Genomic DNA, 24,544 nt, shown 5'->3' with positions numbered 1-24,544 from the left:
TAAATGAACATTCACCTGGAAAAGGTGGGACAGATGTCTTTCCCAAGGGCTTAATTATGGCTTCCTTCATCAAATGAGGTAATTGTTCTTAAAATCTTTAGGGAATAACACTTTTTTTCCTTTTTTTTTTTTTTTCCTTTTTCCTCATTTTATGTGGAGGATGGAATGGGGTAAAAGAGTTGAAGCAGGATATATTGGGGGAGGGGGCTGCAGTTAGTGCTGGGAGACCGTGGATCTGCGTGACTGGAAGCATAAAGACAACACTGAGCCCTGAAAGAGATGCTGGGTGTTTGGTGTGTTGGGAACCTGTTTTGCCTGTTTTAGAATTTGCTAAAAGGCTGTATTCCATGCATAAAATGTGTCTATGAAAATAGATTGTCTCATCTCTGTGATATAAAATGTTTTATAAATTGTTTTAAATGTATTTGAGGTGCTCTGGATACCAGTGTGAGATGTGGGAGCAGGAGCAAGGTGACTAGCCGTACTAATGGCTGCATATTGTAACTGCTGTGCCTGCTGTTTGACTTTCTTTGTAGGTGAGCACTCTTGGGGAGAGAGTGGTTCTATATGTTCTGAATCGAATTATTTATAGAAAACAGGAAATGGAGAGAAATGAGATCCCATTCCTGTGTCATAGCAGTACTGATTATGCTAAGATTCTGTGGAAGAAAGGAGAGGCCATTGGGTTTTATTCAGTTAAGCCTACAGGTGAGTCTTTATAAGTTATTTAAATGTATATAATGGAAATCTCCATTTTAGAGCCCTACTGTGTCAGTACTGTTAAATTAGTTTCTACAGTGCGAATTGAGGTGATTTTATTTAGTATTTATTTCTTGGGAGTGCTTTGATTCTACTATCCCATGAAAGTGAAAGTTATTGGGAAAGTCTTTTGGAAAAATAAATAAATAAAAATAAACATTTGGTAAAGGAGGGACAGTTTTTCCACATACACAGAGAAAGGGGTGTAGTTGAGCCTCAAATTTTTCTTTCTTACCCTTGCACTTCCTTTCTTTCACAGGTGGTTTTTTACTTTGATTTCTGTTGCTGTGACTATTACTGGCTCCTTCTAAAACCCCTGGGACCTAACTAAATGCATTGTTCATTTCTGCTTAGAATGATTCATTCAGTCTGACATATTAATGAACAACCTAATTGTCAAGTTCCCTCCAGCCCCTGAGCAGGAAGGTTGAGTCTGTTTCCTCTATGTGCATGTACACCCATGCTTTCTTACCTCCAAGTCACCCAGTCTGCCTTGTTCTGTCTGCACCTTGATCAAAAGACTGTTTGCAGAGATGAGTTGTTAGTTTCTTTCTTTTTTCCATTACCAATATTCCAAATAGAGCTCTTCTGTCAGATCCAGTCTAAAGATCATACTGAATTAACTGCTGAGTTGAAGGACAGTTGTGACTAATACCTTAATCCCATAATCACTACACATGTGTGACTAGAGTTAACATTTAAAGCAAGGCCACTTTTTTCCAATAATAAACTATTGTGATTATAATTTTAAATGTTCTTTGCTTTATAGTAAATACTTTGAATCTCTTTTATATGTTATATTATTCTTGTGTACCTTTTAAATAAACCAAGGATTTGTGGAACTTCAAAATAATATTGAGTATGCATGAGGAAACAAGAATGTTGAATGGAAGTATAGTGCTCTTTTGGATAAAAGGCATCAGTTTAAATGTTTTAATGGTTAGAGTTGAAGTGTCATTTAATTGCTTTATGTTTTATTTTATGTGAGGTAATTCCTATGGGAATTGGAGGGGTTTTTTTTTTTTTTTTTCTCTCCTTTGCCCCTAATAGTGGCTCTGGGGGTTTCCTACCTGAAATCAGCTAATAGACATTTGGAACACAGATTAGTTTATACCCTTTTTTATTGAGAACTTGCTTTCTATGCAAAACACACAGTTAACTAGTATTTCTGATCAGTATTTGACTCCAGAAGTGTGTTTCTCTTTGTTTCATGTGAATATTGGGCTCCTTCTCTTTTGGGATCTGACCTCTGTTCCATGTTATGATAGTGTACTCCATTTTATATCCTGGAGCTTCCAAGCATTTTCCATGCTTTCTTCTAATTGCCTTATATTCTTAGTTTTGTCTCTCTGGACCAGGTAACAATAGAATTAGGTATGCTTGTATTAGCCTTTGAATCATTTTCCTAAGACTGATTTGTTTTCTATTTGTTGCCAAATGTACATTGTGTTCATTAAGTCATATACTACTGGTACAAAGGAAAGTAACAACGAGATTCCCCTCCTTAAATAGACAACTAAAATGACTTTCTGAAAGATAACCTAAGTCAGGCGTGGTGGCACATGCCTGTAATCCCAGTGACTCAGGAGGCCGAGACAGGGGATCGAGTGTTCAAACCCAGCATCCACAACTTAGTGAGGCCATAAGCAACTCAACAAAACCCTGTCTCTAGTAAAATATAAAAAAAGATGTGGATCATTGGTTAAGAAATTGTCTTTTTATAAAAGTCAAGATTTAACATGTAGAACACTTGATTAGTTTCTAATAGATTTGGGTTTAGTTGTATTGCTGCTATTTTGTAAGTTGTTACAGTCTATTTGCCTTTCAGTTTTATCCTTTAAGATATCTGGATTGACCAGGCTCTGAAGTTCTTTGAATCTGCAGTTAGAAGTTGGAATATCCATGGGCAGAAATCCATGGACTCAGGGCTGCCTTTAAATGAAAAAGCTGAATTTAAAAGAAATACAGTTCAGACCTTAAAGTTGAAAGACTGTGTTGGGAAAGGGTGAGTTATTTCCTGTAGTCTTGTGAAGAGAAGGCTCATCAAGAATAAATGAAGAGCTGGGCATGGTGGTGCATGGCTATAAACCCAGCTTCAGGAGGCTGAGACAGGAGGATCTCAAGTTCAAAAGCCAATCCCAGCAAAAGCAAGGTGCTAAGCAACTCAGTGAGACTGTGTCTCTAAATAAAATACAAAATAAGGCTGGGGATGTGGCTCAGTGGCTGAGTGCTCCTGAGTGCAATCCCTGGTTACCTGTGCCCCACCCCCACCCCGCAAAAAAAAAAAGTAAATGAGTGTTTCATCATCTAAGATCCAGGGCTTGACTGTGAGGCCATTCTAGGGTGAAGGTTACTTCTCAATGGGTAAAGTTATGAGAACAGCCTTAAAGCTTTTCACCTACTCAGATTAACATTTAGAGTCAAGTGCTTTCTTTAACTCATTTCATTTTCTTATATTTTATTCTCAGTAGTTAAAACTCAGAAGTTAGGGCATTCTCTTGGTTTTACTTCCTATATGTAGACTGACCAAAGTCTAGATTCCCAGACATTAAAAAAAAAAAAAAAAAAAGAAGTAAAATAGGTCTGTAGTGGGAACCCAGTCTGTGTCAAACTGGGTTATATACATTGTTTTTTGAGTAACATTTCCATGGCTAGGTTAATTATTAAGCCTAATAATAAGCAGCAGTTTTTCATGTACTTTACATAATCTTCTATGTCCATTGGCACAGCCCTTACAGACCACTTGGATAGTATTTGTTTTTTTTCTGTATCTGTCATTATTACTTATTGGGATAGATCACATCTTCACAGCGTCTATAGTTATCAGTGCCCTCTGTTAAGTTTGGTTTTGATTATGCTTGTCTTGTTTTTAAGCCTCTAACAACAGATCATGAATAGCAATAAAAGGTATTTATCGAGCTCTGGACTAGGCACTTGGGAATTAATTTCTTTCATAGCTGCACTGTAGCATACATCCACATCACAAAGGACTTCTTTCTCTCTTCTCATGCTATCTTGTGGGAGGGGTTCTTATCCTGGTAAATGGAATTATTTAATTTTTATAATATTGTGCTTTTACCTTTTTTCAAAGGGCCCAATACATACCAAGTTGCTTCAGCATTTACCATGGTATTAGAATACTCATAGTGCTTTCTCCTCAGAGATTAACCATCAGACCATCTTCATTTTCTTTCTTAATGGCTGACAGTGTGTCTTTTGAAATTCTAAAAGGACTAATTCATCTTTCTTTCTGGTTATCAGCAATAGATTTTAATATGTAGTTTACTCTGGTTTTACTGCAGGGTCTCTCGTGTGCCCTTTAGAGTGCTCTGAATAAAGTTACTGTGATGTAAAAGCTACAGTGCCATAGACTCCCATCATCATCTTAATGATTGTAAATTTTTTAAAAGCACATGTTCTGTTTCCTTACCTTCCAGTTTCCGGAGCGAATTCAAAACAGGCGGGCATTTATTTCAGTGTTAAATCCAACACCACTGATTTCTTTTGTCTTAGAATAGGTGTTTATAGGGGTTTCTTCATGAAGTTTAGTAATCTTACTTTGGAAGTTTAATTTAAAACCATGTGTTATCAAAGTAAGCATATTTGCAATTTATCATATTAAAACTTACATTATATTTTAAAATCCTAAATTCTTAGAAACCTTATTTTCCCACTAACACCAGTCTAGCTATATGCACTGACCTTATATTTAATAGGTAATGATATTAGCAATAATGATAATATTTCAGGGCATAGATGTTGCCACTATATAAATGGTCTTAATTTCTTGATGTTTCACAGTTTGACATTTTTGTTCGTAAATAATAATTTTGTCAGTCTCTTGTTTTAGTTTTTTAAGTATGATTCCATTGTATATCTGTAAGTACTGTATTTTTTAAGTTACAATTCCAAATTTTTGGAAGTCATCTATTTATAAAATAATGTACCTAAGGAGCAACCAGAAATTTAATTTAGAATTAACTAGAAAGAGTAAGACTTGCTCAAGAAAAGAATAAGAGAAGTTAAACTATTTTTCTTTATTTGGTACCAGGGATTGAGCCAGGGGCACTTAACCACTGAGTACATCCCCAGCCCCTATTTTTATTTTTTATTTTGAGACAGGATCTTGCTTAGTTACTTAGGGCCTTGCTAAGTTGCTGAGGCTGGCTTTGAATTTCAGCCTCCTGCTTTAGCCTCCCAAATTGCTGGGATTATAGTTGTGTGCCGCCACACCTGGCTACAGAGGCTATTTCTTAAGTTAGAAAATTTTATATCCTTGTTGACTTTATTTTCCTTCTTTTGAGGATTCAGAAGGAAAATAGTGTATCTCTATTTTAAATGTTGGTATCAACATTTAAGTGGAAATTTAGAAAAATAAATATGGAAAAATAGGCTAAGAAATAAAGATGATTACATGTAGTGGATCTATGAATATTTAGCTTTCTTTTTTCAAATATAAATATATTTGAGGTTGGTGTTGTGGCTCAGTGAGGGAGCATGTGTGAGGCACTGGGTTTGATCCTCAGCACCACATAAGTAAATAAATAAATAAAATAATTATGTCTATCTACAACTAAAAATATTAGTATATGTTTTAGTATTTTTAGTTGTAGATAGATATAATTATTTTATATGTCTATATTTCGAAACTTAATTCTGTTAAAAGAATTATTATTCCACGTTTAAAAAAATTATGGTTTGGTGGACAAGTTTGTTTACTTAATAATATTGTTAGAGGAATTATTATTACACATTTAAAAAAATTATGGCTTGATTTTATTTCTATTTTATTGCATAATTCCCAACCAGCTTTTTATCATTGTGAGGATTATTATTAACTTTAATTTTTAATTAGTAGACTGTAACCTGTATTTATATCACTGAAATATATTATGGTTGTTTTGTTTTCAGTCAGTTGTAGGGCTCACAGACTAAAATTATATATATATATTTTTTAAACAAAACAACAAGCAGATTGGTCAAAAATAGCAGTTTACCACAAAAAAGATGTCTGAGAATACATTCTCTTTTGTTTTTAGAGATAAATATATTAGTAATATCTTCCAAATTAAAAAATGTTTCTTATAATAGAGGATCCTTTTAAAAGGATCACCCCCCCTAACATTAAGAAAAATATTGCTTCCAAATAAAGAGCAACAAAACATATTTTCTACATTTCAAGTCAAAATCTGTGACTGACTTGAAATGTAGAAAACAAAACAAAAAACAAAACTGAAGACTAATTTAAGCTTATAACTTTTTTTTTTTTTTTTTTGGAGGGGGGTACCGTACCAGGGTCACTCGACCAGTGAGCCACATCCCCAGCCTTATTTTGTATTTTATTTAGAGACAGGGTCTCACTGAGTTGCTTATTAATGCCTCACTATTTCCTGAGGCTGACTTTGAACTCAAGATCCTCCTGTCTCACCTCCTGAGTCCCTGGGATTACAGGCATGCGCCACTGCCTTCGGCTTAATGTATTTTTAAGATAATAATTTTTACAAGGATTCATTCATGATTAAAAACATTCCACTGCAAAATATTAGTAAAGTCTTCAGGAAGCTAGACCAAACACTTGTTCTCTGACTTCATATATTCCCCAGATGCCTACAAGATTTTATTTAAACAGTTTTGAGGGACAGTAAGTTTTCCTGTCTCTGTTTAGATATATTACAAATTTGTATTTAGGTTATCTTTTATATTTTTTCCAATTTTTATTTATTTATTTACTTTTGGTACCAGGATTGAACCCAGGGACAGTTAACCACTGATCCACATCTTTTTTAAAATAATTTTTTTAGAGATAGGGTTTTGCTGAGTTGCTTATGGCCTCGCCAAGTTGCTGAGGCTGGGTTTGAACACTCGATCCTCCTGTCTAGTTCTCCTGAGTATTTTTCATGGGTATTAACTTTCGCTGGGATTACAGGTGTGTGCCACCCACGCCTGACTTGGGTTACCTTTTAGAAAGTCATTTTAGTTGTCTATTTAAGGGGAGGAATCTTATTCTTACTTTCCTTTGTACCAGTAGTATATAACTTAATGAATACAATGTACATTTGGCAACAAATGGAAAACAAATCTGTTTAGGAATATTAGATTACTACCTTTCTTGAACCAGTACGTTCCGTGGTATTCATAGTAACCATAGATGCTAAAGCCACAGGTAACATTTGTCTTGGACTTGTCTTTGGCATAGCACTGAAGAGTTAAAAGAAGGCACTTAATGAAAAGTAATTGAAAATGCTCCTGCTTGCAAAATCACACACTTTGTAATCTTTTCATTTGGGGGTTTGTTATGTGATAAAAATCTGTCTGCAACAATAGTTTACAAAAGGATAAAAATTGCAGAAAAAGGTTTCTTATGCCAAAGAAAGAGTAAAAGAATTCTAGATCAATGTTAATATTTTTAGCTCATGCATGATACCATTCAAAATTCATTCATATGAGGTACAGAACTTTGTATTCAAAGTTTCCATCCAAGTTGCATTTATAACTGGGAGTTGAGACACATATCTTAGTCATATTCTGTTGATAATAATACCATACTGCAGAATGAGTAAATTTTAAAGAAAATATGTTTATTTTGGCTCACAGTTCTGTTCCTGGGGTTACATCAGGTGATAGAATAATCCCAAGGTGGCACAGGCATCACATGGTGAGAAACAGGGAGCATGAGAGACTTATCCTCACTGGCTTTTTTGTTGTTTTTTAAGCAGATGCAACTCTCAACCCATTAATCCATTCATGAGGATAGAGCCCTGATCACCTCTTAAAGGCTCCATCTGGTTCCACCTCTTAGTATCTCATGAGTATTAACTTTCAACATGAGTTTTGGATGAGACACATCATCCTCAAACCATTGCAACCTCCTTTTTTTTTTTTTTTTTTTTTACAAACTCTTCTCAGAATTTATATGCTGGCCCAGTAGTAGAGCTTATGCCTTGCGTGTATGAGGCCCTGGGTTCAATCCCCAGTACCACAGAATCAAATCAAAACAAATCAAATCAAAATCAAATCAAAACAAATAAAAAAAATTGGGTGGCATGTTGAAGAACTTTGATTGGCAGGGCATTGGGTCAAGATATGGCTATAGTGATGATGCTTTGGTTAAAGCTGAGGATTGGTTCTTCATAGAATCAAGCCTTAAAATTCACTAGGAACATTAAAAGACACAGAACAGTGAAAGCAGTACTGAGCAAGAAGAGCAGTGGTGGAGGCATCACAATTCCTGATTTCAAAATAATAGTAATACAAAAAAATTAAAACAATATAAAATATATAAATACAGTAACAGAGCTATAGTAATAAAAACAGCATGGTATTGACAGCAAAACAGACATAAAGACCAATGAGGGATAGAATAGAAGACAGAGACCCACATGCTTACAGTCATCTGATACTCAACAAAGGTGCCAGAAATATATGTTGGAGAAAATATAGCCCTTTAAACAAATGGTTCTGGGAAAACTTGATATCCATGTGTTAGAAGAATTAAACTAAACCTTATCTTTGACCCTGTACAGAAGTCAAATCAAAGTGGATCAAAGTACCTAGTAATTGAGCCAGAAACTATTGAAATGCTAGAAGAAAACAGGGCCAACATTCCCAACATATTGACTCAGGCACCAACTTCCTTAACAAGACATTTAAACCTCAAGAAATAAAAACAAGAATCAGTAAGTGGGGTGATATCAAATTAAAAAGATTATTCAAAGGAAATAGTTTAGAGCATAAAGGGAGAGTCTACAGAGTATAAGGAAAATCTTTGCCAGCTGTTCCTCTCATAGGAGATTAATATCCAGAATACATGAAGAACTCAACAGCAAAACAAAACAAAACAAAACCTCCTCATCTAATTAATAAATGGGTAAAAGAGCTAAAGAGACATTTTCTCAAAAGAAGAAATAAAAACAGCCAACAAATACATGAAAAAATGTTCAACATCCTGAGCAGTCAGGAAATGCAAATGAATACTGCATTGAGATTCATCTCCAGTTAGAGTGACAGTGATAAAAATACAAATAGTAAATGCTGGCACGGATGTCGGATGTGAGGGAAAAGCAATACTCATACATTGTTGTTTGGACTACAAATTAGTAGGATCACTTTTTTTTTTTTTTTTTTTTTTAAAGAGAGAGAGTTTTTTTTTTTTTAATATTTATTTTTCTGTTTCAGCGGACACAACATCTTTGTTTGTATGTGGTGCTGAGGATCGAACCCGGGTCGCATGCATGCCAGGCGAGCGCGCTGCCGCTTGAGCCACATCCCCAGCCCCATAGTGGGATCACTTTGGAAAGCAGTTTATAGATTCTTCAGCAGACTAGGAATAGAACCACTGTATGACCCAGCTATCCTACTTCTTAGTATTTATCCAAAAGAACTAAAATTAGCATACTTCTGTGATAACAGGCACACCAGTGTTTGTAGCAGCACAGCTAATAATAGCCAAGTTATGGCACCATCCTAGGTGTCTGTCGAGATGAATGGATAAAGAAAATGTGGCATATATACACAAGAGAGTTTATCCATAAAGAATAATGAAAGTAAGACATTTGCTGGGAAATGTGGACCTAGAGAACATCGTGCTAAGTGAAATAATCCTGATTCATTTAAGGGTCAAATGTTTTCTCATGTGGAAGCTAGAGAAAAATCAGGAGAAAAATGCATGTGTGGGGGGAGTATACTGTGAATATAGGTGAGAGATCAGTACTAGAGGAAGGGTATTATGGGGGGAGGTAGGAGGGTCAGGAGAAGGAAGGAATTGTGGAATGAAATTGACCAAATTATTCTGTTGTACATATATGAATATTCCATAGTGAATTCCATCTTTGTGTATCTGTAAAACACCACTTTAAAAAACAATATATTTGAAGGAAAACTAGTAGAGGAGAGAAGTGAACAGGGGGAGGTTGGAGGGGAGGAAAAGAAGAAGTACTAGGGACTGAAATGGAGCAAATTATATTCCATGCAGGTATGATCATGTCAAAATGAGCCCCACATTATATATAACTATAATGCACTAATAAAATAAGCAAAAAAAAAAAAAAAAAGGATGGTGTTTTGAACACATGCACCATCCTCTGTTCCCATTTTCATTACCACTAAAGAAACAACAAAAACATAAAGGAATATTCATTGAGGGCTGTGTTACTTTACTTGAAGGAATTATCAAACTGAACTCTGTAGTGCAGTGTATTTTCATGGTGCTTTATTGCCCTTTGTTATCAATGCCTTTAAATTCTATTAAAAGGAGTTTACATGGACATCTTGAAACATGATTCTGAGACTCTCTTTAAAAATAGAACATAAATAGCATAAATCCAAAATGGCATAGTGAAAAAGAGGGTAGGTGTAACAACAAATATTATAGTCTGGGAAAAGGTTAAACTTATGGAAATGGAATGCTGAAATCTGAATCTGGAAGTCCTGAAGCAACCAAACTTAAAAAGGTTTCTGCAACAAAAAAAGGACATTAGTGGAAAATTTGTTGAAATTCGAATAAAGTCCATAGTAAATGGTTTAATATCAGTTTCTGGTTTTGATAATAATATTTGGCTATGGAAGATGTTAATATTAGGGGATGTTTGGGAACAGAGGTTTTTGTAATAGTTTTGTAATTTTTGTGAGTTTAAAATTATCTTAAATATATTTTCAAAAAGTTAATATTGACAATATGCAAAAATTTACATCCTTTGTAATCATTGAAACTTAAGATAGAAATGTTAGATGTGTGAATATGTGATATTTCAAAATTATTTTAATGGTTACATGACCAAAAAACTTTCTTTTGAGGAATTTGACAAGGTTAAGAAGAAAACAAAAGTCTAAAAATATTAAGTGCTTCTGTTGGGAAAGGCCCCAGGGCCAGATTAGCCTGCCTTGGTGCTCATGGTCAGTATGCCCCATTATACATTTCATGAAAATGAAAACAAGATATATTAAAAGGATGTTCATTGACCTCTTGGATATTAAAATTTAATGCAAAAATCAGGTGCACTGGTGCAAGCCTGTAATCGCACCAGCTTGGGAAGCTGAGGAAGGAGGATAGGGAGTTCAAAGCAGCCTCAGCAATGGTGATGTGCTAAGCAACTCAATGAGACCCTGTTTCTAAATAAAATACAAAATAGGGCTAGGGATGTGGCTTAGGGGTTGAGTACTCCTGAGTTCAAATCTTGTTACAAAAAAAAAAAAAAAATAGTACAAGGAAGATAAAATTGAGCAATTAAGTAGAACGGAGAGCGAAACAACAATAAAGCCCTACAAAAGAAAAAAAATAGAGGAACAATGTGAATAAATGTTTGAAGAAGAGAACAGAGAAACTAAAAGAAATTACCAATGAAATAATTTAAGAAAATTTCTCAGAACTATAGAACATTAGAACATTTCCAGATTGAGCATCTATCATGATGAAGAGCAGTACACCTATACTAAGATTATTATAAAATTTCCAAAGATTTGGGATAAAGAAAAGACAGTGGGTTTCCAGAAAGTGAAAGATTTATATGAAAGATCTAAAATCAGAATAATAATAATTTCTCAAGTGCAGCACTTTAAGATATTGAGAAAAAATATTTCTAGGGTAATTCTGTGCCTCAAGTTTCAGTGAAGTGTGAAAGTAAAAAATTTCTAGTTGACCAGTCTCAATAATTTAGCCTTCATGCATTTTTCTTTTAGAAATGAGTAGAGTTTGTGCTCTACCAAAATAAGAAAGCAATAAAGAAAAATAGAAAGATTAGGAAACTAAGGAGAGAAAAGGGACCCCCAGATCCAGAGCTGTGTCATAATTCTGGACCTGTTGTTTCCAGTATGGCCAAATGCAGCTTTACATGGCAAATGCAGAAAGGAAGAAACAATTACAACACATGGCTTAGTTGTCTTAAGTATTTACATAGATATGACTAACTAAAATTAGAAATTACTATTTTGGAGTGACTGTATAGGGGCATGTGTAGGAAGTATGTTTATGGTAGAGCTGAGATCAGGGTCTGTGAATCTATTTAAGAGTTAAGTTCTCTTTCATACTGGGAAGTCAGTTGATTTTGCTTAAAATGAAAGAAGTAGCAGCAAGTCATTGGGAGGGGTTGATGTAAATAAGAGAAAGACCAGGTAAGTATCTGGAGGATACGAAGTATATTTAGGAATCTGGATCAGAGAGGGGGCTGGGTCACAGAACAGCTTTTTTTTCCTAAAAAGTGTTCTAGGGCTATTGTACCTGTGTAACTTTAATTAAAATAAGACCTAAATATTTTCTTTTTAAAATTTGTTCTTTTTAGTTATACATGACAGTAGAATCTGTTTTGATATTTATGCAAGTATGGAAAACCAAAATCTTTCAAAAGATGGAACTATGCCCAGAGTCTAATCAATGTCTACCACAAAACTAGCTGAACTTTAATAATAATCTTCAGCCGTCCCATTAATTACGAGGGCTGTTAAAAGGGCTCTGCTGACTAGAAAACAATGAAAGTCTTATATTGTTATTAATAATAAAAATCTCACTTTTGAGATGGCCTTCATATTCTCTTTGAGTGCATAATTCTTGCTTTCCTAATTTTTACGACTTTTTGCCTTGTCAGGAAATGTATAAATATATACATTCGTATAAGCTGACACCACACTTTAATGTGGACAAGCTGAGAGAAACAAACAAAACCCCCAAAACCAAAATTAGCATTTTGGAAATTCACTTGAGTATTTGGCTTCAACTGAACCATTTGGATATACTCTGAAGACCCATACTTTGGGGAAGCACAATTCAAACAACTACAGTAAGGTTAATTCACTAAAGGGATTTGTAATTGGAACTATGGGGTGTACTTGTTCGTTTTTTGCCAGTTTTTAAAAATATGTTTTTAGTTGTCAGCAGATTATCTATCTATCTATCTATCTATCTATCTATCTATCTATCTATCTATCTGTGGTGCTGGGGATTGAACCCAGGGCTTCACACATGCCAGGCAGGTGCTTTACCACTGAACAGCAACTCCAGCCCCATACGTTTTTTAAATAGTTTTTTGTAGTTGGGCACAACACCTCCATTTTATTATTTTTATGTGGTGCTGAGGATCGAATCCAGTGCCTTGCACGTGCAAGGCAAGCACTCTGCCATTGAGCCACAACCCCAACCCCAACCCCTTATTTACTTTTTGTAGTCTCCATTTGAAATACCGAATATAATGGAAGTGCTTTTCCCCCTCCTCATGACTTTTAGTCTTTTTTGAGGGAAATTTCCCGTCTTCCTATATTTTTGGACACATTACTTACTTTCTGTTTACTAAAATTAAGATTTCTGATCTATTTTAAGATTATTTTTATATTGAATGATAAAGACTGATGATACAGCTAAAGGCAAAATGTAGCTGAAGTTTATTGGTGGTTATATGTTAGGGACTTAGCATCTTCCCAGGTCATAGTCATTTTCCTAGGGAATAGAGCAAGCCAAGTGGGAGTCTGGGGCTCCTGAAGTGTGCTGTTAGAAATGAGATAGGTTTTTTATTCAGGTAAAGATCTAAGCTATCTAAAAAGCATACTTCCTTTAAGGGCTTTGTTTATTGAGGAGATAGTATTGAGACACAAAGATGACCAACTGGTTATGGGTTCATCCCTCAAAGTACCAAAAATCTAGTGAGCGAGGCAGAAAACTTTAGTCAGTAAACATCTAATTACAGTCCAGTTTGTTAAGTGGTGTGTTTGAGGTGTCAATAATAGCATTCATTGAAGAGTTAATTCTAGCTGGAGAAATGTGTCACTGAGAAAATGATATTTAAAAGTGTCTTTGGAGGGATAAGTAGGTTGTCAATAGTTAGAGAAGATAGAAAGGGAAAGAATAGTCTTATTAAATAAACACTTACAGACTATTTCTATATAAAGTCATGAAAGTTTAGGGTGTATCTGGGCTACACCCTGAATAAGCTGTGAGACTAAAAAGTAAGGGAGGTATAGATGAAGATTTCATTGTGAAAAGTCTTAAATGCTCTAAGATGTTTGGCATTTTATTGGCCAGCAACCTCTCAAAGAATTTTATATATGGAGAAACATGATTGAATATTTTAGGGACATAATTTTTGTAGGCCTTGGATGATGAGTAGAAAAATTGTCTTTGGAAGTCAAGGCTGTCATTAGCAGTAGGAATAGAGATGGAAACAGATTTTTCAGTGGACAGTGCAGTGACTCCATTGCCTGTGTGTGGGGAGGGAGTGGTGGAGCAGGGTTATGTAGTTGGTTTGGCGTGGGTACCTAGGTATTGGCCATTGAGAATACAAAAGGAGGAGCAGTTTTGGTGATATTTGTGTTCAAGTCTGACATGGAAAGGTCAGTGTTCCTGTGGGACATGCAAGTAGACATATATTCTTGGAAATGTAAACTGGTGGATGTGGGAGAGGCATGCATATGTATGTGGACCCCAGAACTCAGTATAATTTTTTCAGTGTGGATGAACTCAGTCAAAACTATTATTTAAAGGGCTGGGACTGTAGCTCAGTGGTAGAGCACCTGCCTCACATGTGTGAGGCACTGGGTTCGATCCTCAGCATCACATAAAAATAAATAAAAATATTGTGTCCATCTACAACGAAAAAATATATATTTAAAAAAAAACACTACTGTTTAAAGATTGTGTAAGTGTGAATATTGATGTAGGGATGTCACTTACTGAAAACAGCCTAAGGTTAGCAGACATAACCAGGAAATGGGCTGGCAAAAGGTATTCCCCTCAGATGTGATCATTGATTTTCTGAAAGTTTAAAAGGAAATGTTAATCTGCTGACACAGAAAAGTCACCTGAGGCTGACAGGGAGTTAGGAGAGAGAGCTAAGAGGGAGAAATTGAGAGACAGTAAAAATTTCATAAGCTCTGTCCTTAGGAAATTTTAGATTTTAGAGGAGACAGCAATGAATGGACAAGCCGATGATATTCTGTCAGGTGCTATGAAGAAAAGTCTAGCGGATTAAAAGATTAGAGTGTGTATGAGTGGATATCATTTTTAAAATAATGGCTAGGGAAGCCTTTCTGAAGGAAGGAAGTGACAGAATGATGAAATGTGTGAAATTTCAGAAGAGACTTGCAGACAAGAACTAATGCAGAAGCCCTGAGGCAGAGATAAGTTTGGAGTGCTTCAGTAATAGGGAGAAGGCTGATGTGGTTAGAGTACAGGGAATGAATGACAGGGAGTTGGAGGGAGTCAGGAGCTGTATCCTGAAAGGTCTTTAGGCCAAAGAAGGAGTTTGAAATCTGTCCTGTGGATGATGGGAAACCATGAAGAATGGGGGTGGAATTATCTTATAACACCAGGCCCCAAAAGGTCCCTGGTTGGGGGCTGGGGTTATGGCTCAGTTGTAGAGGCACTGGGTTCAATCCTTAGCACCACACAAAAATAAATAGATAAGGGTATTGTGTCCAACTGCAACTAAAATATATATATATAATATATATTAAACAAGGTCCCTGGCTGCTGTGTGGGAAACCAGGTGAAGGCATGCAGAGATATGGCAGGGTTGAAAATTCTGTTGGTTGTTGTGGAAACCCTTAGTGAATGGTGATGGTGAGCTTGGGCAAAAGGAGTTAGGATAGGAGTATTGTTATTACTGCCTCAGACTTTCTGATAGATGTACATGGACTGGAAAGGAGTCAAGGACGGGTTCTAGACTTTTTGCTCTGGGTAACTAGGCAAATGATGGTGAGGTTTTCTGAGAAATTGGTGAACTGGTGGAGGAACTGTTTTTAGAACAGTCTATGAAAAATCTGACTAAAGGGTTTATTGGAGTCACGTGTATAAATTGCTATTTTGTTTTATTAACATTTATGATGGCTTTTGAGACATTCATATATGGCACCATTTGCCCATTTAAGGTGTATGATTCAATTTTTTTAATGCATTTACACAATTGTGCAACTGCTACCACAACCAATTCTAGGTAGTTTTCATCACCCCAAAAGAAACTTTGTACTATTTAGAACATTTCAAATAAATGAAATAATATAATATGAGCCTAGTTGGGTCTGAATTCTTTTACCTAGCATAATGTATTCAAGTCTCATTTGCATTGCAGCATGTATCAGCACTTCATTCCTTTTCATGATTAAATAATATTCTCTTATATGATTTAACAGTTTTGTCTTTCATTAGTTGATTAACTTTTTGATTTTAAAGCTATTTTGAATGATGCTGCTATGATGTTTAAAGATGTGTACATGTCTTCATTTCTCATTCTATTTTCAGTTACTATCTAATTCCAGAGCATTTTCTTTCTTCCTTTTTTTTTTTTTTTTTAAATCTTTAATGGGGATCCAATCCAGAATCACGTGCCACATTCACTCACTCACTCACTTATTTATTTATTTGGTGCTGGGGATTGAACCAGGGCCTTGTGCTTACGTGGCAAGCACTCTGCCAACTGAGTTATATCCCCAGCCCCCAGAACATTTCCATTACTTGAAAAAAAGAAAAAAAAGAGAATCCTTGTGTTCATTAGCAGTCATTCCTTTTTCTCGTACACACAGTCCCTGGAAATAGCTAATCTAGTTGTTGTCTTTGAGTTGTAAGAGTTCTTTAAGTATTTGGAATATAGTTATTCTGATATGTAATTTGGAAGTAATTTTTCCCATTCTGTGGGTTGTGTTTTTATTTTCTGGATGGTTTTCTTTGAACCATGTAAGTTTTTCATCTTGATACGGTCCATTGTATTTACTTTTTCTTTTGTCATTTGTGCTTTTAGTGTTCTGAGAAGACTTTGTCTAACTCAAGGTGATGAAGGCTTACACCTTTGCTTTCTTCTAAGATATTTATAGTTTAGCTCGTTAATTTAAATTTGTGGTCTGTTTGCTGTTATGATTTGTATATGGTACAAGGAAGGGTCTAACATGATTCTTTTGAGTTTGTGAACATTCAGTCGTTCTGGCACTGTTCATTGGAAAGACTTCCCCCTATAAAATTGTCTTGTTCCTCTCTAGGAATATTAATTGACCATAAAAGAGTGTTTCTGTACCCTCACTTCTGTTCTGTTGAACCCTGTATCTATATTCCTGCCATCAGTGCACTGTCTTGATCACCATAGATTTATAGTAAGTTTTGAAATTGGGAAGTTTTTTGCCATAATTGTTCTGGTTTTTAGGATCTTTTGTATGTCCATGTGAATTTTTGGATTAGCAAGTTAGTTTTGCGAAGAAATCTAGCTCGGCGTTTAAACCTATAGGTCAGTTTGGGAAATTTATTTTTTATTTTAATTTTTTTTTTTTTAGTTGTAGATGGACACATTACCTTTATTTTTTATTTATTTCTTTTTATACAGTGCTGAGGCATGAACCCAGTGCTTTATGCGTGCCAGGCAAGTGCTCCACCACTGAGCTACAACCCTAGCCCAGTTTGGGAAATTTTGACATTTTAATGTCAAAATTTCTTTTCAGCTCCATGTACATAGAATCACTTTTCTTTTACTTAGGTGTTTTTGATTTCTTTTAACAATGTTTGTAGTTTTTTAGTTTTCATAGTTTATTAATGGATTCCTTAATATTTTTGCTCATACAAAATTATATCATGTACATGTAGGTAGTAAGAGTGACCATCCTTGTCTCATTCCTGATTAGGCAGAAATATCTAGTCTTTTACTATTTACTATGATGTTAGCAGTATATTTTTTGTAGGTTATTGTGAGTATTTTTATCATGGTTATTGGGCTTTGTCAAGTTTTTTTCTCTGGCTGTAGAAATGTTCATGTGACTTTTGCTTTCTTTACATTTATCCTGCATTGTAGAAGTTAAAGATAGACATTAATGTTTGCATAAATGGCAGAAACCTTGGGAATGGATAAGATTACCCATAGAGAGCATTTGTAGAGAGGAGCTCAAAGATGGAATTTTGAGGAATACAAATATTCAGTTTATCATATGTGCTATGAAATTTGATTTAAGTTAACAATTTCAATGAAATCTTCACCTGGTGCCACAGGTTGTGTTTTTTTTTTTTTTTTTTTTTTAACTAGGTAATTATGCTTTCTGCAACTTTTGGTATTTCTGGTAACATGTACATTGAACCCTGTAGAGGTTTAGTATTTAAAGTATAGGCAAGTGAAGAGAACCAGAATGCTATTTTTAAGATGAACATGTATGTGATGAGTTGATAGTAGTAAGAACTTTAAACTTCATGAACACTATTCCATAAGTGAGCATTTTAGATTGAAGAATTTACCTTTTCTCACCTAGAAGTAATATTACTATGAAATAAGACAACTTATAGGAAAGTTCCTTCATGTAATTAGTATTTTCTTGTAAGAAACTCAAGGCATACACAATTAACAATTATAGATCTTTGGGTTTTGTATTGAAAACCAGGTAGATAGTGCCTTTTCTTATTTGTCCTTCTTGTGTACTTTGAACTTGAACTGCTACTACTAATAATGTCTCTTTTGCTATGAGAAAACTCTGTTTTCATGGCATTAAAAACTAGTAATGGTCATTTAAGCGTGTTGATGGAACTACTTTTAGGTTAATGTAAGATACTTAGTCCCCTAGAAACATTCTAAGTCCATGTTGGTAATTAAGATCTAAGTATATTATAAAATATTCATTATGTATTCTAAAGTTATTTATTGTTTATTTATTTTTAAATTTTTTTTTTAGTTGTAGATGGACATAGCACCTTTATTTTATTTGTTTATTTTTTTATGGAGTGCCGAAGATCGAATCCAGGGCCACATGCATCCTAGGCAAGCGCTCTACCAATGAGCCACAACCCCAGCCCTCTAAATTTACATTAATTGATTGTCTTGGAGATTGTTATAAGAAGTTATTGAAATTCTCCAATTAAATCATAAATCATAAATTAAATCATAAATAATTCAATATTATTTGGTTGAACTGTAAAATCTTGTTTTATCAGTCATCTCATCAAATGATATGATTGGTAGAAGTCAGTGAGATATTATCTGACATTTTGTTTCTTATTGGAACTACATTGTTAGAATTTTCCAAAATACTATGAATTAGTTTATTTGAGGCAAGAGGGAGAATATTGATTTTTTAATTATGAATTCTAAAAGTAATGGAAAGTGGGAAACCCTGTCATCTGTCCTCAACTTGCAGACTGTCTTCATGCATATTAAAGGAGTTCAGATATCCATTTGGGGTGGTAAGAACCCAAATATATATACCAGGATTCTTAAAAGAAATCAGCCATACTTTACAATAGAGACATACTTGGAGAATACAAATTATTTCCTGACATATAAAATGTATTTAGAAATATATTCACAGAAAAAGTTTGCCGACTTAGCCATTTCTAATGTCCCCAATTAGTCTAATTCAGAGTTCTTAAAAGTTTGAGAACTGAATACTTTCTATCATTAACAAATAGATCAAATGAGATGATACTCATTAGGGAGAAAGTGAAGGGCAATGTTGAATGTTCAGGTTCTAAGGTTTGAAGTAAATACTTAAGGTTACAAAATCATCAAATACTGTTTTGAATTTGAAATTTTGATATTTGAGTTTGAAAGTTGTATGTCTACAGACAATGATAGTACATATAGTACATACAGTCAAGTATACTGTTGACTATATGTATACTGTTTACATGTCAGTAAACAGTATTTGTTACATAATACTGTTGGCAAAGAAAATACATAGTTCTCCTTGTATGTATACATTGTGATAAGTAGTAAAAGGTGGAAAACACGTTATAAAATTCATACATTGCTTTAACCTTCTTGATGTATAAAAAATAAATGTTTTTGGGAAGATTGTTAACTCAGTTTCACTAAATATATATGTACTTTTTAATATGAAAAATTGTTGGGTTTCTGTTCTTACTACTACAGGAAGCATATGTTCCTCATTTCTTACCCAAAGTTACCAACTGCCAGTTCTTGATACAATGTTCATAAGAAAGAAATTCAGAGGCAAAGATTTTGGGCTTCATATGCTGGAAGACTTCGTAGATTCCTTCACAGAAGATGCACTTGGTTTGCGGTATCCACTGTCTTCTCTCATGTATACAGGTCAGTGGAGTAAGTTGAAAAGGGTGAGCTGGTCTTATTGTCACTTCCAGCTTGTTTCTCCTGAATGTTATATAAGTGTATATTAGCAATATTAAATAAATTTGGAATTTTTTACTCTTTTAATTTTATAAATGTGCCTTGATCTCAGATATATGACTTTTGGGGATTATGGTGGCTCATACCATAAAATTCACCCTATTAACATGTACAATTCAGTGATTGTTCACGGCTGTGCAGCTCTAAGTACTAACTCTAGAACATTCTCATCACCCCAAAAGAAACCTTGTACCAATTAGAAGCCATGCTGTATTCCCCTCAACCCCCCTTTTTTTAACATCCCATGATAGGCAACCTCTTATCTATTTTCTGTCTCTGGATTTAGCCATTCTAGAGATTTCATATAAATGAAATAACGTAGTATATGACCTTTTGTATTTGGCTTTTTCTTAGCATAATGCTTTCAGAGTTCATCCATGTTGTAGCCCAAATTAATACTTCATTTCTTTTTATGGCTGAATAATATTCCATTGTATAGATATACAACATTCTGATCCAGAATGATTGCAGTATTTTGTGTTTCCATAAACAGTATGTGAGTGTTTTAGTCAGCTTTTTCATCATTGTGACCAAAAGACCTGACAAGAACAATTTTAAGGAGGAAAAGTTAATTTGGGGGTTTATGGTTTTAAAAGATTGTCAATCCATAGATGGCTGACTCCATTCTTCATGGCCTGAGGCGAGGCAGAACATCATGGTGGAAGGGTGTGGTGGAGGGAAGCACCTGGGAACATGACACCTGGAAGTAGAGAGAGAGAGAGATACTGACAGAGACAGACATAGACAGAGAGATATCACTTGCTGTGCTCAACTACGACAAAATATATACCTTAACGGCACACCACCTATCTACCTTCCATTACCACTGCAGTTAATCCCTGTCTGGGGATTAAATCACTGATTGGATTAATGCTCTCATGCCCCGATCATTTCACCTCTAAATTTTCTTACATTGTTCCATATATGAGCTTTTGGGGAATATTTCATATCCACATCATAACAATAGGATTGTGTACATTCTCTACCCTCTTGCCAACATTTGTTATCTGTTTTTATTACAGTCAGCCTAGTGAATATGAAATGGCATTTTATTGTTTTGATTTATGTTGAGCATCTTTTCATGTTAGCATTGACCATTTATATGTCATTTTTGGAGAAATGTGTATTGAGATCTTTTGACCATTTTTTTCCCTCCATTGGGTTATTTGTCTGTGGTATCTTTAAAAAAAATTTTTTTTAGGTGTAGTTTGACACAATACTTTTATTTTATTTATTTTTATGTGGTGCTGAGGATTGAACCCAGGGCCTCACACCTGCAAGGCAAGCGCTCTATCACTGAGCTATAGCCCTAGACTCTGTCTGTGGTAACTTTTTAATGAACAAAAACAAAATTCCAGACATAAAAAGGTATAAAGAGGGCTGGGGTTTGTCTCAGTGGCAGAGTGCTTGCCTCACACGTTATAAGGCACTGGGTTCGATCCTCAACACCACGTAAAATAAATAAATAAAAGTACTGTGTCCATCAAAACTTAAAAAAAAAGAAAAAAAAAGTATAAAGAATGAGGTAACAAGTACTCATACACCTTTCAGCATGTACCTTTCATGAGAAATGGATTGTTGCTACTACACTTGAAGTCTCTTGTTCACTCAGTTGAACACATTCCCTTTCATGACACAGGTGCTATTCTCAGTTTAGCATTTACTTTTTCCATGCATTTCTTAGACCTTTAATACGTATGTGTGTATTATCAGACAATATATTATATTGTTTTACGTATTTTAAGACTTTATACAAACATATATTCTGTGAATTCTTCTGAAATTTACTTCCTTATTCATCTTGTAAATTTGTGGAAGTCATTAATGTGGATTCATTATAACTATAATAATTTTCAATATTGTTTAGTTTCTATTGAATAAATATACCATTTGGTGATGTTTTAAAAACCATTAGGTGATTTAAGCCCATACAGCTCCCTTTTTTTTTTAATGATGTAAGATTTAATCCTGTAAAATAATTAATTTAGAAATATAAAATATTATTTATTACTGATTTTTTTCAGTCCAACATCCGATGTTTATTTCCACTGAAAACCTTTTTATTCCAAGTCCTCCCTCCCACTCTAATATCAAAAGTGATCCAAAAAGCTGGATGTTACCTGCCCATTTTGAATCATTTTCTCTCTAGCTCCATTCAGGGGAGTAATATGGGCATTGCATGCCCTAGGATAATTCTGAATTAGATTATTTTAATTACCCCTTTACTGAATTTGGGAGAGGAATGCAAAGACATCCCCTGCAGGTAGATTACCTTCTTAGTATTAGTCTTTTCTATGATTTTGTAATGACAAGAAGAATGAATTATAGATGAGTATTTGCTGATTTCTGTCTTTTTGTGAAGTCTTGATGAGCTTGAGCTCTTCATTTTTCCTTCAGTTTAAATAAGAGAGTTTCTCACAGTGTTTTATTGATATCATTTATATAATTTTGTAAGAATTTGAAATCTGAAAATAATTGAAAGTATAAATTTTATTGGCACATTTTAATTATACATAAGAGTAGTATTCATCATGACATATTTGTACATACTCATAACATAATTTGGTCATTTTATTCCCGACTGTCTTCCTTTTCCCTTCCCTTCTCCTTCTTCCTTGTCCCCTCTCTGTCTTCTTTTTGGTCTTCCTTCTAATATTTCTATTTTAATCTGTGTGGTCCCTGCATCACTATATTTCTCTTTCTGACTCTGTTGGAAGAAACAGTGCTTACTACATTTGAAAAGGTAGATTTCATTCAATTTTTAAACTTTATTAGTAGTTCCTTGATGTTGCAGTTATGTCCAGTAGTTCTTTGATGATTTCCAGTTGCTTCCAGTAATACTTTTGGATGTTTTAGGAATATTGAAGTGTTTTACATTGCAAGTTTTTTTTTTTTTTTCCAAGTGTTTTTTTTTTTTTTTTTGTACCAGGGTGCTTAACCCCTGGGGCCACATCCCCAGCCCTTTTTTGTATTTTATTTGGGGACAGGGTCTCACTGAGTTGCTAAGTGCCTTGCTAAGTTGCTGAGGCTGGCTTTGAACTAAGATCTCCTGCCTTTGCTTCCTGAGTCACTGGGATTACAGGTGTGTTGTGCCTGGCTACATTGCAGGTTTTTAAAGAAAGAGATAAATTTGTTCACTCTCCAAATAGGTAGTGAGTGCCAGGTGTGGGAGGGGGAGTTGATCTAGAGTAGATGATCACCTTCGTATATGAAATTGGTTTGCATAGTACTGTAGATACATGAAATAAATAGGCCAAGATTTTCTACAACTTAGTTAATGTATGATTTTTAAAAAATTTGGAACTATTTCTGCTGCCAAATAGAGTCTCTGACTTTTCACCAATTAAAAGAAATTTTGTGGGCTGGGGAGGCTCAAGCGGTAGCTCGATTGCCTGGCATGCATGCGGCCTGGGTTCGATCCTCAGCACCACATACAAAGATATTGTGTCCGCCGAAAACTAAAAAAAAAAAAGAAATAAACATTAAAAAAAGAGATTCTCTCTCTCTCTCTCTCTCTTAAAAAAAAATAAAAGAAGTTTTGTAAATACTTATTGAGATTATTACTAATTGAGCATCCCTAATCTGAAAATCTAGAATCTGAATTACTCTAATATTTGAAATTTTTAAAGAATTGATATAATGCCACAAGGTGAAAATTCTACACCATGAAATTGTTTCATGCACAAAATTATCTAAAATATTGTGTAAAATTACCTTCAGGTTATGTGCATAAGGAGTATATAAAACAAATGAATTTTGCATTTTGATTTGGGTCATATCCAAGATATCTCATTATGTATATGAAATATTTCTACCTCTTTGTTCTCCCAATATCTGAAATTGGAATCACTCTGGTCCCTAGCATTTTGGAAAAAGGATACTCAACTTATAACTTAAATTTTCCCTTGAGTGACATAATGCAAATTGAAATAGCTGTCAAGAACAACAACAAAACAAGATAATACTTTGAATAAATTTAAGGGATATTAAGATTAGAATGTCACATATCCAAAATCTACCTTAGTTCATCTTATCCTATTTTTATTTTATTTTATTTTTTTGTCCTGTCAGTTTTTTTTTAATATTTTTTTATTCTAATTAGTTAAACAAGACAGTAGAATGCATTTTGACACATCATACATAAATGGAGTATAACTTCCCATTCATCTGGTTGTACAAGACACAGATCATGTAATCATGTATACACATATGGTAATAGTGTCCGATTCATTCTGCTATCATTCCTACCTCTTTGCCATCTCTCCCTTCACTTCCCTCTATCTAGTCCAAAATACCTCTATTCTCCCCCCACCCCATTTTGAATTAGCATCTGCATATCAGAGAAAACCTTTGGTCTTTGGTTCTTTAGGATTGGCTTATCCTATTTTTAATTTAACAATAATTTTCATATTTATGTTAATTTGTTAAAAATTTTTGTTTTAAATATTTATTTTGGTCACATTTTGTAACTTAATAACTGAGTTATTTCCACTAAATAGGAAGTACAGTCAGAAAATGTAAGATATGAACAGTGTTTCAGTAAAAAGTTTACCATTTTGTCCTCTCAATCATCATTTCTGCTCCTGAGGCAAATAATATTGCCAGTTTCTTATGTATCTTTGCAGACATACTTCTGTGTATACAAACTGTGTACCTGCATAAATGTTAGACTTCATACAGCAAACCTTATTTAAGCAACC

At 34.5% G+C, this 24,544-nt stretch overlaps 1 protein-coding gene across 2 annotated transcripts in view; it reads left to right on the top strand.

Moving 5' to 3' along the window:
- The window catches only part of Fam169a (family with sequence similarity 169 member A), a 53,366-nt gene that overhangs the window by 5,747 nt on the left and 23,075 nt on the right, over window positions 1-24,544 (top strand). The window contains exons 4-5 of one of the 2 annotated variants that reach the window (XM_076857154.1): window positions 537-708; window positions 19,569-19,748. In XM_076857154.1, coding sequence (XP_076713269.1) covers window positions 537-708; window positions 19,569-19,748 — 352 coding nt within the window. The remainder of the gene's footprint in view (window positions 1-536; window positions 709-19,568; window positions 19,749-24,544) is intronic. The other variant, XM_076857155.1, reaches the window with a different exon arrangement.

The sequence above is a fragment of the Callospermophilus lateralis genome, chromosome 5 (assembly GCF_048772815.1).
Source record: "Callospermophilus lateralis isolate mCalLat2 chromosome 5, mCalLat2.hap1, whole genome shotgun sequence".
Lineage (NCBI taxonomy): Eukaryota > Metazoa > Chordata > Mammalia > Rodentia > Sciuridae > Callospermophilus > Callospermophilus lateralis.
This window is presented reverse-complemented; position numbering and strand designations above follow the sequence as displayed.